Here is a 13,580-nt window from a genome sequence, read left to right as displayed (position 1 = left end):
TGCCCCCGTAAGCAAGCAAAAAAATTCAATGACGCATAGTCTCGTAAGGCAGAGGCTACAAGCATTCAGTAAAGTAAAGCTAACAGTGCTTACATTCTTTCTAATCACGTATACAACACAGGACGGCTGATGGAAACAATATAGGATATATAGAACGTACGTTTACAACATAGGACGACATTTCGGAAACAGTTATCAATGGTTCAGTGGCTTCAGTGGCTCATAGCCCTGTAAGGTTCAAGTCGCTTGTGAACAGCACATAATTACTACCAGGAGTGGTTGCCATATACACAAAGGACAAACCGTACGTGCATTTGTCCTCTTGACTTGCAAGAGAACAGTGCCAGCGACTGTGGGAATGGATGTCCTTGCCGTACAAACGAAAGAGGGAATTGCGATTTCTACTGTGCATATGGCTTCAAGCACACCATAGTGGGCTATCGAGAAGTTCACGACCATTTACTTTGCATGGGTTTAACCACGATGACACTACCCTTGTGATCATCGTTGGGGAGACTTCAAAGCGGGCATTTCAAAAACAGACAAGAAATGGTTCACTTAGTTTGTGCTAGAAAAGTTTGGTTTGAAGTGCCACACCGATCCAAGTCACTCAACTGTCCAACAACGGTCGTGTATAGATTTAACTTTTACCAAGATTCTCTCTAAGTTCATAGCCGAACAAATAAGTGTAGACCACAGTAATCACAAAGCTATCGTCACTGCCATTACCAAACCCAGTGTCATGTGCTACAGCTTCGCTGGCCATCCACCTTCACAGAGTGGAATGGCTCCTCAATATTTTTTTTTTCTGATTATCGCAATTGCTGCTACAGCAGCTCTGGCACGGATATAATGTAAGGATTCCTTTCACTCGTTTATATTTCTTCATTTTCATCCACCGTTCACGGCCAGCCAATTCTGCGTTCAAACTCGCAACACTTTTCTTTCGCGAGTGCTCTTTGCCATTGGCCGGTCACGCCTTCATTAATTATACGTTATACGTATGTCCTGCATCACGATTGGCTCGAGCCATGACTTACACTTGAACAAGAACAAGAACAATTTGACTTTTTAACTTTATATGTAAAATTCTAGTTTAGGTGTGCGAGGATCACTCATAGGTGTTCAAGTTCCTACGTGCATCTGTCGATCATGAATAGATTTCACACAAACAAGAAAAGGAATGCATTATCTGCCAAATCACATTTACTAGGATGCTATATTCAAGATTACAACTATCTTCCCGTTACGCAGCTTGCATTTCTACATTCCTTCAAGAAGCAATGATACACTCCTCGCACTCTGCCCATGCAGTCCTACCGCGCTTTGTTCCAATGACCTGTAAAGAAGGCTTCGACACTATACCTTGATGCAGAGAAGCCATACTCACAGAAACACAAAAACGCTATGCAGTGAAGCCTTACGCGTGTCATCGCTTTATGCTAGGAGAGTCTCCATCGGGCCTTTGCTCTGCCTTTCAGCCAGTACAGTTGACCACAATAGTTCACGGGCCGCGGGATCTGAAAAGACAGGTTGGATATGTCCGCAAACTAACAACGCAGAAGGAAATTCGCATTTCTAGTCCGTACTGGTATATGCGAAAAACATAGTGCTGTAAAAAACGAGAAAGGGGGTTAACCGAGGGACCCGATTTTTATTAGTCATTTACACCAAGGACAACATAGGGGAAATTACTTGTTCTTAACAAATAAAAATAAAGGAACGATAAATTAATGGAAATGAAAGTGGATGAAAAAACAACTTGCCGCAGGTGGGAAACGATCCCACAACCTTCGCAACCTATGTCTCCTCCACGTGGTCATCCACGGTGCACGAAAAAACTGATCAGAGCCCGTATTATGTAAGGATGCATTTAATTTTGCCATTCTACCCTTCGTCATTTGCTCGGAAGAAGACGCATCTCCACTATTGCCGAGATCGGCCACTTAGAGCAACGGGTGATAAGAATTGATTAAAATTGGACGAAAAGAAAGAAAAACACGCTCTTACTGTACATTGTTCGTGAGACTACGCTTTCTGCATTTGTTAATAGCGCCCTTAATTCATGACAACTACTGATGGAGTACTTGTCAACCTTACCTCTAAAATGCGTGTGTGCTTTTTTTTCTTGATACATCTTGTCCCCATTTTTGTTTAATGGAACCTACCCGAAGGCCTGCGTGAGAACTAAGTTTCATTGCTTCCAATTCTGAGTTTTTCTTCTTTTTTTTTTTTGAACGTCTATTTTGAACGTTCGTGCGACCAGCTCCATATTTACTATTTCACCACGTTGGACAAGACATGAAAGAAAGAAAGAAAGCACCGAAGAAAGCAAATAGCTTCAATAATTCACAAAGCAAGCGTCGCGCCGTGTTGCCGCCCACGTTTCCAAGAAATCTCCTTTTGACTGGCGCAAGTGTAGGCCCAGCATAGCTAAAATACATCCCAAGAGCGTTGCGCCTGAAATGGAAAGTAACGCACTTATGGGCCTTCTCGACTTGTAGATTTTTTTTTTTTTTTCGGCACACAAGCAGACGGCATTGCGCGCAAGCGAATTGGGCAACGCCGGAGTCCCAGCTGCCGTATAAACCCGCGCTATAGGCGAGAGTGCCGTGTGCATAGGACAAGAAAAAAGAACAAAAGAGGGGCTTTCGCACGCGTGCGACCACGCGGACAATTGCACGGTGCTCGGGGTCCGCGCCGACTGCGTTATTTGAGCCGTTGCCAAGCGCAGAGAGATGAGCAGCTCTCGAAGAGGAGAAGCGTCCGCCTAACTGGCCGGCTGTTGCTGTTTTTCGCCGCTTCCGTCAGCCCAGCGCGCGACAACCGAGGCGTGCGACAGCCTGCAGTGACGTCAAAGAGACGACAGCGTCATGATACGCTAGCTATGCCTCCATCTTTCCTCCTCTTCCTCCTCCTCCTTCTGGCTGCGTGCTGCTCTGTCGCAGGCAAGAAGGACCTCGCCCGCGGTTGACTGCTGCTGGCAGTCGCGATCACTGCGCCAACTGGCGGAGAGTCTCTCCCCCTCTCTCTTCTTCGACTCCGGTTTTTCTTTGTTCTTGACGGTTGCTTGATTTCGTCTGCTTCTGTTTTCGTCTTCCGTCACGCCAGCCATGCCAGCCAGTACGCCGCGACGGGCGGACAGACGGCAGCGTCATTTCTGTATTATTATTCTCACCTCGACACGTGCCGTACTCCTTCTCTCCCACGAGCGCGTCGCCTTCGTTTCTTGTTTGGTTAGCGCCGGTGCCGAGGTCGCCTTTCGGGGCATAACAACAACACCGCGGGCGTCATTTACGTAAACTGCTCGCCCAGCTGGAGAGCGAGCGAGGGAAAGCTGGCAAAAACAGGAAGAAACGTGCACCTGCCGTCGCTAGAATGGGATCTCCGTAACAGGTGCTGAGAGACGAGGCTTCACTTGTCGTGTGCAGCTAAGCGTCCGGTCATTTCGGTCATTCTCTCTCGACCTTGCTTATGTTGCCGGTGTATTGTTTTTCTTTCTCTTTTCGCCAGTTAGTCCCACTTCCCTCGCGCTCTCCTCGAATTGTCGACCTGCGAGCGAGGACAGGTTGATTTGAGCGGTGTCTAGCAACTTCAGTTGTGTTGGCTAATAAGTGGTGGCACACAATTTGTTCACTGCCAGCTCTTGGAGTTCAGGTCGCACTTCGTAGGATACATCTTCATTGAAATTTGGCGAAAATAGGTGTGGTTTCGGGTGACAATGCAGCTGTCGGTTGCACTCGCGGTTCGGTACATCGTCAATGGGGCGGCGATGTCTCGTAAAGGTTTCAAGAATATCTGAGGCTTGTTTACTCCAGGTCAGAACACCGGTTGCTACATGTTTGGCTTTCAATATGTACACTAGTACGAAAGACCACAACATTGGCTATTTTCTGATCGTTGTTTTTTGTGTGCTGTTGCCATCAACACGAATTGGTAGATAATCTTACGCATCCCCGTGCCCTTACCAACAAGATATACCAGAAACTAACAACCGAACAAACCCGAACACTATATGACCCCACATATTGCATGTGCAAAAGCGCTTAAGCCCTGATTTTCTTTCTTGCACACTATTAATTACTAGAATTTATGATCGCGTCAATTTAATTACTGTAACGAGTGGCATGTTTGCATTATTCTGACATTTTTATATATATTGTATTTGCGTTCACATTCACACTTCTCGGAACTGCAGTTATATAGCTGCCGAATTCTATAAATTACAAAGATGGAAACAAATTTCTATATTCATTCAAGTATTTGTGCAATATACTATGCCCTGTTTTATCGTGCTAGGGCAAGGTTATGTATGTGTATAAGCTTCAACTTAAAGTATGATGCACATGCCAGTTTATATGTGTTCGGTGTTTTAGCATTGCGTTTCGTGCACATTGTTGGTGAAATGTTACCCTAGCGCACATGTTTAATTGTTTAGCTAAAACGTACGTTCGTATTCCAGCGCGATGGCCTTTTGCCACGATGTCTTCTGGCAGTGAACTGTGAAAGAAAAAAAAATAGGGTCAGATTTTCACGTCTTGTAACACTCAGCTGCAGGAACACGTACTTTTTACAAGCAGTACTGCCCATAGTGCTTTACATGCATTTTCTCCTACCAGCCACTCTATGGTTCGAATCTCGAACATCCCCTGTGGCAAAAATGTTTGGGCTCCATAGCTTACACAGTGTTTAGCACGTCGTAGCGTTCCACGAAGTACTTCTCGTGGTGGAGAGGGCGGTACTTGACATTCTCCCTCCAGGATCGTAACTTCAGATTCGAATAAGCTGATCAATCAATCTCCAGGTCTTGCTTGAATTTTTTTTTCAACCGAACGGCCTTTCTTTCTTCAAAGTATATACATGCAGGCTGCATTCAACAGTGCCGTCGTTCTTGCTTCTTATCCAGTTTTCAGAGGGTGTTCTCCTTCCTCAAATATTTTATATACTTTCATTTACCGTCACCCCGTCGAGGTAGCACACATTTCCATCCCTATCCGTCCCAGTACTATCCTTCCCCTTCCCTCTTCCCCAGTGCAGAGTAATAGACTAGAACGCACTAGCTCAGGTCGACCTCTCTGTCTTTCCTATGAATAAAATCTCTTTCTCGCGTTCCGGATGTACAGCCGTCATCGCCATTTAAGAACGACTGTTATCTTGTATACTTTTATAAGGCATATGCAGACGGATGCAGTCAATTCAACCGGCTGCCATACCAAACAGATGCTCAGGCGAATTTCACGTCGAAGGTAGCGACAACTTTTCCAATCCGGTGGTGATGCTGTGAAATACCAGCAACAATACTGTTTCCCGCCGTGATGTATCAGTGTCTATGTCGTCTTGCTGCATTCCGATGGTGGTGGAATGCACATGACGATGACGTCAATCGAAAGTATATTTTCCCATGACGTCATCGCGGACGCCATCTTGGGGTACACTCAACTCAAGTAGCTGCGTATAGAAAAGCGACACTATACCAGCTCGTCTTTCGCAAGCGAGAAATCGATAACAATCAGAATCCATCGGAAAATAGTCACCGTTAAAAGATAATAATAATGTGCGCGTAAAAAATGGTTCACTGACGTCATCGTGGCCACCATTTTCGGGTGCTAGCATGGTGAGAAGCAGCATCCGTGATGTCACGCGAAAACTGGCGAATCTCAGGTGGTACAAATTAATCCGAATCACACCAGTACAACGGCGTATCTCGTGGTTGAAACGAAAAGGAAGGGGAGGTGGGGAGGGAGAGATTGTGTAGGGATGTTAGTGAGTGGGCAAGTATGCAGTCAAAGGCACATGGTTACAGGCACTTACGCATGTATGAGGAAAAGAGATGCCCTAACGAAGTCAACGAAAAAGGGTAATCTGGGTAGCACTCTATCACGACGCTTAAGGCGACCACCGTAATCTCCAGAGTACCCACGCCATGATGCTACAATCCGATCATTTATGATCTTTAACGGAACCGAATTACCCGACCCCCTCATCCACACTATCTCCGCCAACATGAATAAGTCATTTGCCTATGGCCAAAGATATACTTAAAATGGCAATGCTTATGACTAAAAAAAAATATTAGTGGAGTCTGTTCGCTTCGATATGCAGTACATACAGCTGCAGTACACATTGAAGAAGAAAAAAAGAAAGGGTGGGTTGTGCCAACATCTTTTTCAGAAACAGCAGTTGGTTCTATTTTTAACTATACTTTTTATAAGCACGAAGCACAGTAAGAGGTGTAGCAAGGAGACGAAACCACAAGTGTTTTCCGAGGAAAGCTCGAAAACACAGGCCGTCAAGCATGAGTTGCGAAATTGTAACTTGGATTGAATTTCTCGAGTCGTATGCTACGTAAGAAACTAAGTACTCCGGAATACGCTTTCTCTGACATCTCTGAGCGAGATTTTCTTCTGTGGTGTCTGGAGTGAAACGAGTGCTGCAGGAAGAACTTCGCGTTGAGCTTTATGGTATCGTGCGCCATCGAGTGTAAGAGATTGACGGCGTCCCATACAACTTAACCGTGCAGTTCAGTTCCAATATACCCAAGAAAGACGATAATAGCAGTAATGACCATAGATGTGCACAAGTGATAATTCTATCGCAAGCGCTGAGATTGACAAGAAGCATTGAAGATTTAGTATCGAGTTCATATACTACAAGTGTGCGGACAGGTATACAGTTCAGCGAGTCGTGGAAAGACCGGAATGGCTGTATGACACGGATATGTTTACGTGAAGACAACAAATTACTTACCTGCGAGCGTTGAGTGCATCCAAGAAATAACAAGGGTGCACTGAGAACCAAACAAAACAGGACAAATATTTCCGACGTGCCGGCTAACATTATAGACGCTTTTAATTTGCGCACTAACGAAAATATGCTCGCGGTGAGATTCTTTCCCTTCTGGTTGCTACTTAAGAACGAAATTTAAGTATAAGAACGCGACCAGAAAGAAATGATAACACTGTAGCAGGCACCATATGCATCCGCACGGTCTCAGAAGAATGACGCGCATATCAATTCACCATTGATTATCGGGAAATTGGTTGCTAACAGTTTTCATAATTAATCTTTTTTGCGTTCAACACTGCTCATAGGAAATGTTCTTTCACACGCGAACCAACATTATCTCTTGACGAGGCTCGGCATGCAAAAATAATAATGCGCAGAAGGAAACCGTCATAAACAGGACTGGCTGTTGCTCATCCTCCGTATATTTTCTCCTCGAAGACTTAAACGAATACGCCTCGTCAGACGACTTTTTCGAGCCGCTGAGTCATACGTCGCCTGAATAGCTCTATTGCCCAATGCGATGTTGGGATAGTTGGTCCATGCTCGAAATGTGGGTTCTGACGCAGCAATATCATGTGGGAAGAAGATGGGACAGAAAGAGCGTCCTTCTTTACACTTCTTCTTCCGCCCTTCTTCGTTCCACTTAGGTTTTGCTGCACCAGAACCCATATTTCAAACTGTTTCCCTCTACGAAACTTAGTCATAAAAAATCAAAATAAAGAAGAACGAAATCCCACTATAAAGACACCCATCCCTACTCCCCGTCTAGCAAGGATAATATAGGTTAGGAATTCAGAGTTGCTTCACCGTTTACTGTGGCCAAAAAAGTTACAATATTGGCCAACAGAGGCAAAAAAGAAGCGAAAAAATAGCTTAAGAAAGAGAGCAGTCTGTGTTCCAGTGACAATGACAAATAACCTTGCGTAAGGCGAAGGCGCGATGCAATCACTCGGCGCTGCTGTGAAAGCACGGCGCACTCATGTTAAGCCACGTGTTCTCAGTGTGTCGTCGCTGAAGCTCGTAAACAACCTTCTTGCGTAAAGTGAGATGCGAGAACAGGGGAGAAAAAAAAAGAGAATAATAAAGGGTATGCGCAGTCTTTTCTCCAAGCGGAGTGCAGCTAACCTTACTGCGTGAGTTATAGTGGATCTGGTGGTTTTTTTTTCTCTCTTTCTTTTTGTTTCTTTCTTCTTTCTTTTCTTTTAGTTCTTTTTCCCTCGCAGTGGAGCAACTGTTGCGAGCTGCCAGAAAGAACTGGCAGGCAGATAGGATATTTATATTCTACGAGTATCAAGTTAAGTGCGTTGAAGAGATCTAAAATGAGCTCTCCGCGCTGGAGTATACGCGCAGAGGCGCCCCACTGGAGAGGTTTGTAACAGCAGGTCTACGTTGTAAAACACCTGCACTGCATGAATCCGCCCAGAAAGCACAGGAATCGAGTCTAGTGCATGCCCAATGTTAGATACCATCGGCCAGAAATTGGAAGAAGGTGCCCGACGTCGTCCCCATTTACAGTGCTGCTTGTGTGTCGGGCACAAATGTGGAAAAGGGATTACTACGAGCTGCAAACTCCGTTCAGCATCAAAAATGTTAAATTGGTAATGCAAGAGCGTCCCCTTCAAAGAAGGAAGTCATTTTTGTTCGTGCCGAAAAGCTTAAGGTGACAGTCAGTAACATTGCTAGAGAATTTTTTTGAACGCTACAGGAAACTCAAGAAATTAAGGATGGTAAATTTCGGAATCAAAAGGTACTCGATACAAATGTGTGCATCAGATTCAAATCCACAAGTCATGATTAACCTACGGTTGAAGTTATTTCGGTGTCCCTTTTCACATTGCCTAAAGGGATATGCGTATGTTCGGGCCCGGGCGTATGTCGCTTCATGCTTCACCGTTTCATATTAGAGATAATGGCTTTCTTAGCGAGTTAACCCCCCCCCCCCCCCCATCTTCTCCGTAACGGCTAGGTGCATTTGTCGCCCCCTACATGGACTGATCCCGGAGAAAGTGCAGTCTAAAAATGTGGGACGTTGCCGTGGGCATGTGCAGTCTAAATGTGTGGCCGATCCCGGAAGGTATAGCGCAGTCGAAAAACCCAAGCAGTCCGACACTCCTCCTATACTCCTTGGGTGACGCGTTAGAGTTCTGTGCACAGTAACTTCGACCCATTCTCTCCTACAAGTCGCCAAGGAAGACGTAGTCTTTGATCGAATTCAACTAGAGATTGAATAGTCTTCCGATTTCTTTTTTTTTTTTTTCATGGAGTGGCCTGCCATTTGCACACAGAGGCGAACACCTCCAGTTTCACCTAAAGTGAACAATAAAATGAACCGTGTGTGTGAACGTATTATTCTACGCACCGTTAGTATACATACGCCACCTCCTTCGTAAGTCACGCGAAAATAGTTGTCAATAATACAATGAAAGTAGAGAGATATTCATTAGTTTTGGGAACGTCTTACCTGCGTGAGTACGAATACTCGGAATAAACAGTCTTTTGATCCGATTTTGTGTCGCCCAAACTGGAATGGACGAACGCTTCTGAATGCCCTAAGGAGTGATAATTGAATCGTGAGCTTGGCTTGAGTTCATCACGCGAAGAAACGAAATTTCGATTGTTTAGCGAATCGGGATCTTAGATCCCTTTCAATATTTCCAGCGTGGGCACAGACAAAATCAAGTTTCATTCTTTATTAACGCGATAGCGTTAAGGGCCCAGGCCGCAGAAAAGCCGGTGTCGCCGTCGGCGTCAAGGTCCAGCGTCGGACGTCATTTCGGCAAAAAGGTTTTCTAATCACCCAGGCCCTTCATGTGGCACAAGGAAGATACTCAACTAATTGCATTTCTCAAGCTAGAATACGAAGAAACATCGTAAAGTACGACTTACGCACTACCTACAGACATGATAGAATCTGATTGTAATTTGAATATACGAGAAAATGTAGTTAATGCTACGCGAAAACTCAAACCCATTTTGCAGCGTTTTCACCATGTATAGACCAGCCACCGCTTCCGACATTTGCGCGAGCCCGAATATCTCGGAGTTTCCTTGAAACAATTCCAGATGGCGCTCGCTTCCGTCGCATTGCAGTCCACGCAAGAGGCCGCGTTTCTACCAGAAAGCCCGCCTTCGTGCATAGCGTCCGCTGCGAGCGTTTCCGGTAAGCGTTACGGTTGCATGCGCTGCAGTTGCCACGAAGCGTGAGAAGCACTGCAGTCAGGGATCTTTAAATGCTATCGCGTTCCACTCTTAAAGGTGAAGCTTAAGAGTCCTCCAAATTGTTTTCTTGGTTCCTGCGTTGCGATGACGTCAGAGCGCACCTCCATTTCAGTCAGCGTAGCTGACTATATGCGCCGCACAGAAGGACGGTCCGGACTCATTAGGTCTGCAATGTCTTATCGGATGATTCGTCCGCCTACAGATATTTATTTGCGTACGTGCGTGGCCTATCGCGCAAGCATTATAGTTAAATGCAAAGTGCATACTAGTTCAACGAATTCTATAGAACGGAAGATGTGCATGCACCTTTGGCACGCGAATTACGCATGAATTGTCCGCGAGCATATAGGCAGCCCACATAACTTGTGTGGGCAACACGTTTAGACTTTCGCAGACAACACTAATCTTGCGGGGGGGGGGGGAGCTTCGCGCCTTTACGGAGCAGCACGCGAATTGTGAAACTCGATGAGCTGTATACCGAGCGTCACGTCGCGGTCGCAACAACGCGAGCCAAGTTCTTTTGCGACAGGACATACGTGCTGAGATTCTGGGAAGCTCGCTGGCACAAGGCACGCGCGTAGAGCGAAGGCGCGGCTCTCAATACAGCGCTCAGAGGGGCAGGGAGTCGGGCGATAAGGCGTCTTTTTTCTTTCCTTGTAGTTCCTTCTTTTTTTTTCTGACTCAGTCGCTGCCAACGAAACAGCAGATTCCTTAGAAGCCGCGTCATAGCCTCGCGTCCGGACGGGGTTGAAACCACGATGAAAGGTTTTATAGCTTCCTTTCATGTACAGGCATTTTTTTTTTCTGTTTCTTTTTCATTCTTTCCGCTTTGTGTGTTTCTATGTATTGCGTGCAATTTGCGTGTCCCACTTAGAACGTCCTATTAGCACTCAAAAATTAGTTGCGGCCCAGAATGGGCCTCAGTGTGCGTACGTGGCAAATGTCTGCTCAACGATCTGACTCTTTTTCGGCCTCTTTTGTTCCTGACAGGCGACGGAATATGAAATATCACCTCTAAACGTTTCATGCGCTGTTTCTAACGGCATCACTGGCTTTTCGTATCACGGCATTCCGACAAAGGTACATAGGTCTTGTAGAATAAGGACTTTATTACTTTCGACCCCAAGTCCCAACTTTCAAAGGTGTAACGAGGTATAGATATTGTAATGCTATTAGCGGCCGATCTTTACTGAAAGGCCAATCGGGCTTCGATTGTGACATTGAAGCTGCATAGCTTGAATGCTGTTACGTTTCTTATTATTGCTGCCGGTGTCACTTACGTACGTGTGCACGCTAGCATGACAAATCCTCCATATTAACCCAGTGTTGAGCGCAATTAATGGCATTGCCCGTTCGTGTACAAATAACAGAAGTAGCAGGCCAACAATAGCCTCATCTATATATAGGTACTATTATTATAGCGTGGTGTTCAAAGTCTAAAAACGAATAATTTCCCGCACTAAGTTGGCAAAACCGAGTGCTTATCGAGAATTTCAGCCTCCAAGCAGGCAGGGAATGGAATCCAATAATCGGGTTGTTAAGAACTTCCAAGGTTGTGTGATATCTACAATGATAGTAAAGAAAACAGGCGAAGTTTCATTGACCAAGAAGGAAATAGCTCGGAACCATGTGACAATTGAGCGGTACTTCTTCCTACTGGTCGCCACCCGTAGCGAATTCGCAGCGACGCAAATTCATAAAACATGCAGTGTTGTTAGCTTTTGTTAATTAGTACTCTGTGTCCCTCCCTCAGTGCAGGGAGGAGCACAGTCAGACGCATTTCTAGTTAACATCCTCCCCTTCTCCCTTTCGTTCCTCCTACACCTACCATGAGAGGTTATTGCAGCACCGGCACAAGAGTAGGCGGCTGCGCCTTTTTTGCTGGATGGGCAGGAAAGAAAACGCAGCAAGGCTGTCTCGAGCCTCAGAAGCGAGGAAGAACCGGAGAGACACGGCCCAGTGCCGCCTGAAACCCCCATTGAGTTTCCAGCGAAAGCGGAGTCCCTCGCCCAGCCACGCAATCCGACCCCGCCGTGGGACTTGCCCGCATTGCACCGGACGTCTCATCCATCCATCGAAGCCGACCCTACGCCGACGCGTAATTGAGCAAGGTCCTCTGCATTCGAGTGTGGCGCGTTTCGGTTTTCCTCGCCGCGGCTTGCCGGCTGCAATGGGAAACGCGCCGCAGTGTACAGGGGGTGCGTGTACCCCGCGTAAATCGAGGACGCTTTGGGATTCCTGCCAAGGCCGTTCATCTGACGCCTCCCTCCCACTTCCTCGGTGCCGAACAGAGAACGCGGATTGCCACGTCGCTTCGTGTTCGTCTCGCTGAGTAGCAGCTGGAGCTATGCGTTGCTTTGTCAGGCTTTCACGTGGTCGCCTCGTGGGCTTACAAGTGAACAGAGCGTGTGGCATGTAGAACACGTTGTTGGGCTAGTTGGTGCATTGTATTAAGAAAAAAACAAGCCAAAAATAACGCGCACAGGAAACATACATTTTCATAACAACACACTCCTCAGCCTCTTTCTTGTCTTTTTGCATGTTTCGTGTTTGCGCCTTCTTTTGCTAGTCGTTTTCTTAATACAATGTGGCATGCGATAGTAACCATTCGGGCTAGGAGGATTATGGGCGTATCGTCGCCCAGATTTAACAATAGCCAAGCAGTGAAGAAGTGAAGGCTTGCTCATGTGCCTATACCGAGGCTTCACTGCCTGGTGAACTTAAGCTCAATGTGGCATTGACACCAACTGCATTAAATGAGAACCTCATTCCCTACAATCGCCGATGGGGCCAGTGTGAGAAGTTCCTGAGGTCTTGCAGTGCGCTTTATGTTAATTTTACGTGTAGAACAGAGAACCGCTGCGTTTGCACCACGGCGTGAGCTTGCAAATGCGGGACAATCTCGGCCTGTGAAGAAAAGCGTCTGTAACGTTTTTGAAAACTACAAGCTTCAATGAGGCTTCATCAACAATTTGTGTGTGTGTGTGTGTGGGGGGGGGGGGGGGGGGAGTGCAATATGTAATATACGTATTCAACTACTCTTTTGTATCCAAGAGGATGCATTAAAATCACGAGGAAATGCCTCAGATATTTCGTTTACAGCCTAGAATGGTTTACTTTACTCTGGAGACAGCACTGCGCTAATGCGAATATACTCTATACGGCTATGCAACCTTTACCAGCAGTCAATCCTAACTAGTGAGTAACGAAGATAACATCTATGTATCTCATATGAGCTAGCCATAAAAAAAAAGATCTTTCCAGACATATTTTCCTTGTTATTGTGCTGCACCGAGCTTACAACTAAGGTAAGCAGAATGCAGAGCGCTGCGAAAGGTGGCCTTTTTTTTTTCTTTTTTGAGGTCACTTGTGCTGTCGTTATGCCTTAAAGGAGTACTGCCATGAAATTTTCGACCATTTCTTTTTCTTTTTTTTTGCATTAAATGAAGGTCCAATAGCTCCACACATCGCGACAAACATCAGAGCGCCTTTAATAATTTAATGCAATGGCTTTTCTATAGAACGTTTCGGTTTCATTCTTCAGGAGGAAACTGTGTCGTGACGTCACAACACAG

General features: G+C 45.9%; 1 protein-coding gene across 16 annotated transcripts in view; it reads right to left on the bottom strand.

Moving 5' to 3' along the window:
- LOC135911600 (cytochrome P450 3A29-like) overlaps nucleotides 1–13,580 on the bottom strand; it is a 204,782-nt gene that overhangs the window by 46,090 nt on the left and 145,112 nt on the right. For 4 of the 16 annotated variants that reach the window (XM_070538820.1, XM_070538819.1, XM_070538829.1 and 1 more), the window contains 2 exons: nucleotides 4,450–4,500; nucleotides 1,391–1,520 (listed from right to left, as the gene is read on the bottom strand). The exons of 5 other annotated variants lie outside the window; for them this stretch is intronic. In XM_070538820.1, the coding sequence (XP_070394921.1) occupies nucleotides 1,391–1,433 (43 nt within the window). In that variant the 5' untranslated portion in view covers nucleotides 1,434–1,520; nucleotides 4,450–4,500. The remainder of the gene's footprint in view (nucleotides 1–1,390; nucleotides 1,521–4,449; nucleotides 4,501–13,580) is intronic. 7 more of the 16 variants (XR_011514589.1, XM_070538825.1, XM_070538828.1 and 4 more) reach the window with 3 other exon arrangements.

The sequence above is a fragment of the Dermacentor albipictus genome, chromosome 5 (genome assembly GCF_038994185.2).
Source record: "Dermacentor albipictus isolate Rhodes 1998 colony chromosome 5, USDA_Dalb.pri_finalv2, whole genome shotgun sequence".
Taxonomy (NCBI): domain Eukaryota; kingdom Metazoa; phylum Arthropoda; class Arachnida; order Ixodida; family Ixodidae; genus Dermacentor; species Dermacentor albipictus.
This window is presented reverse-complemented; position numbering and strand designations above follow the sequence as displayed.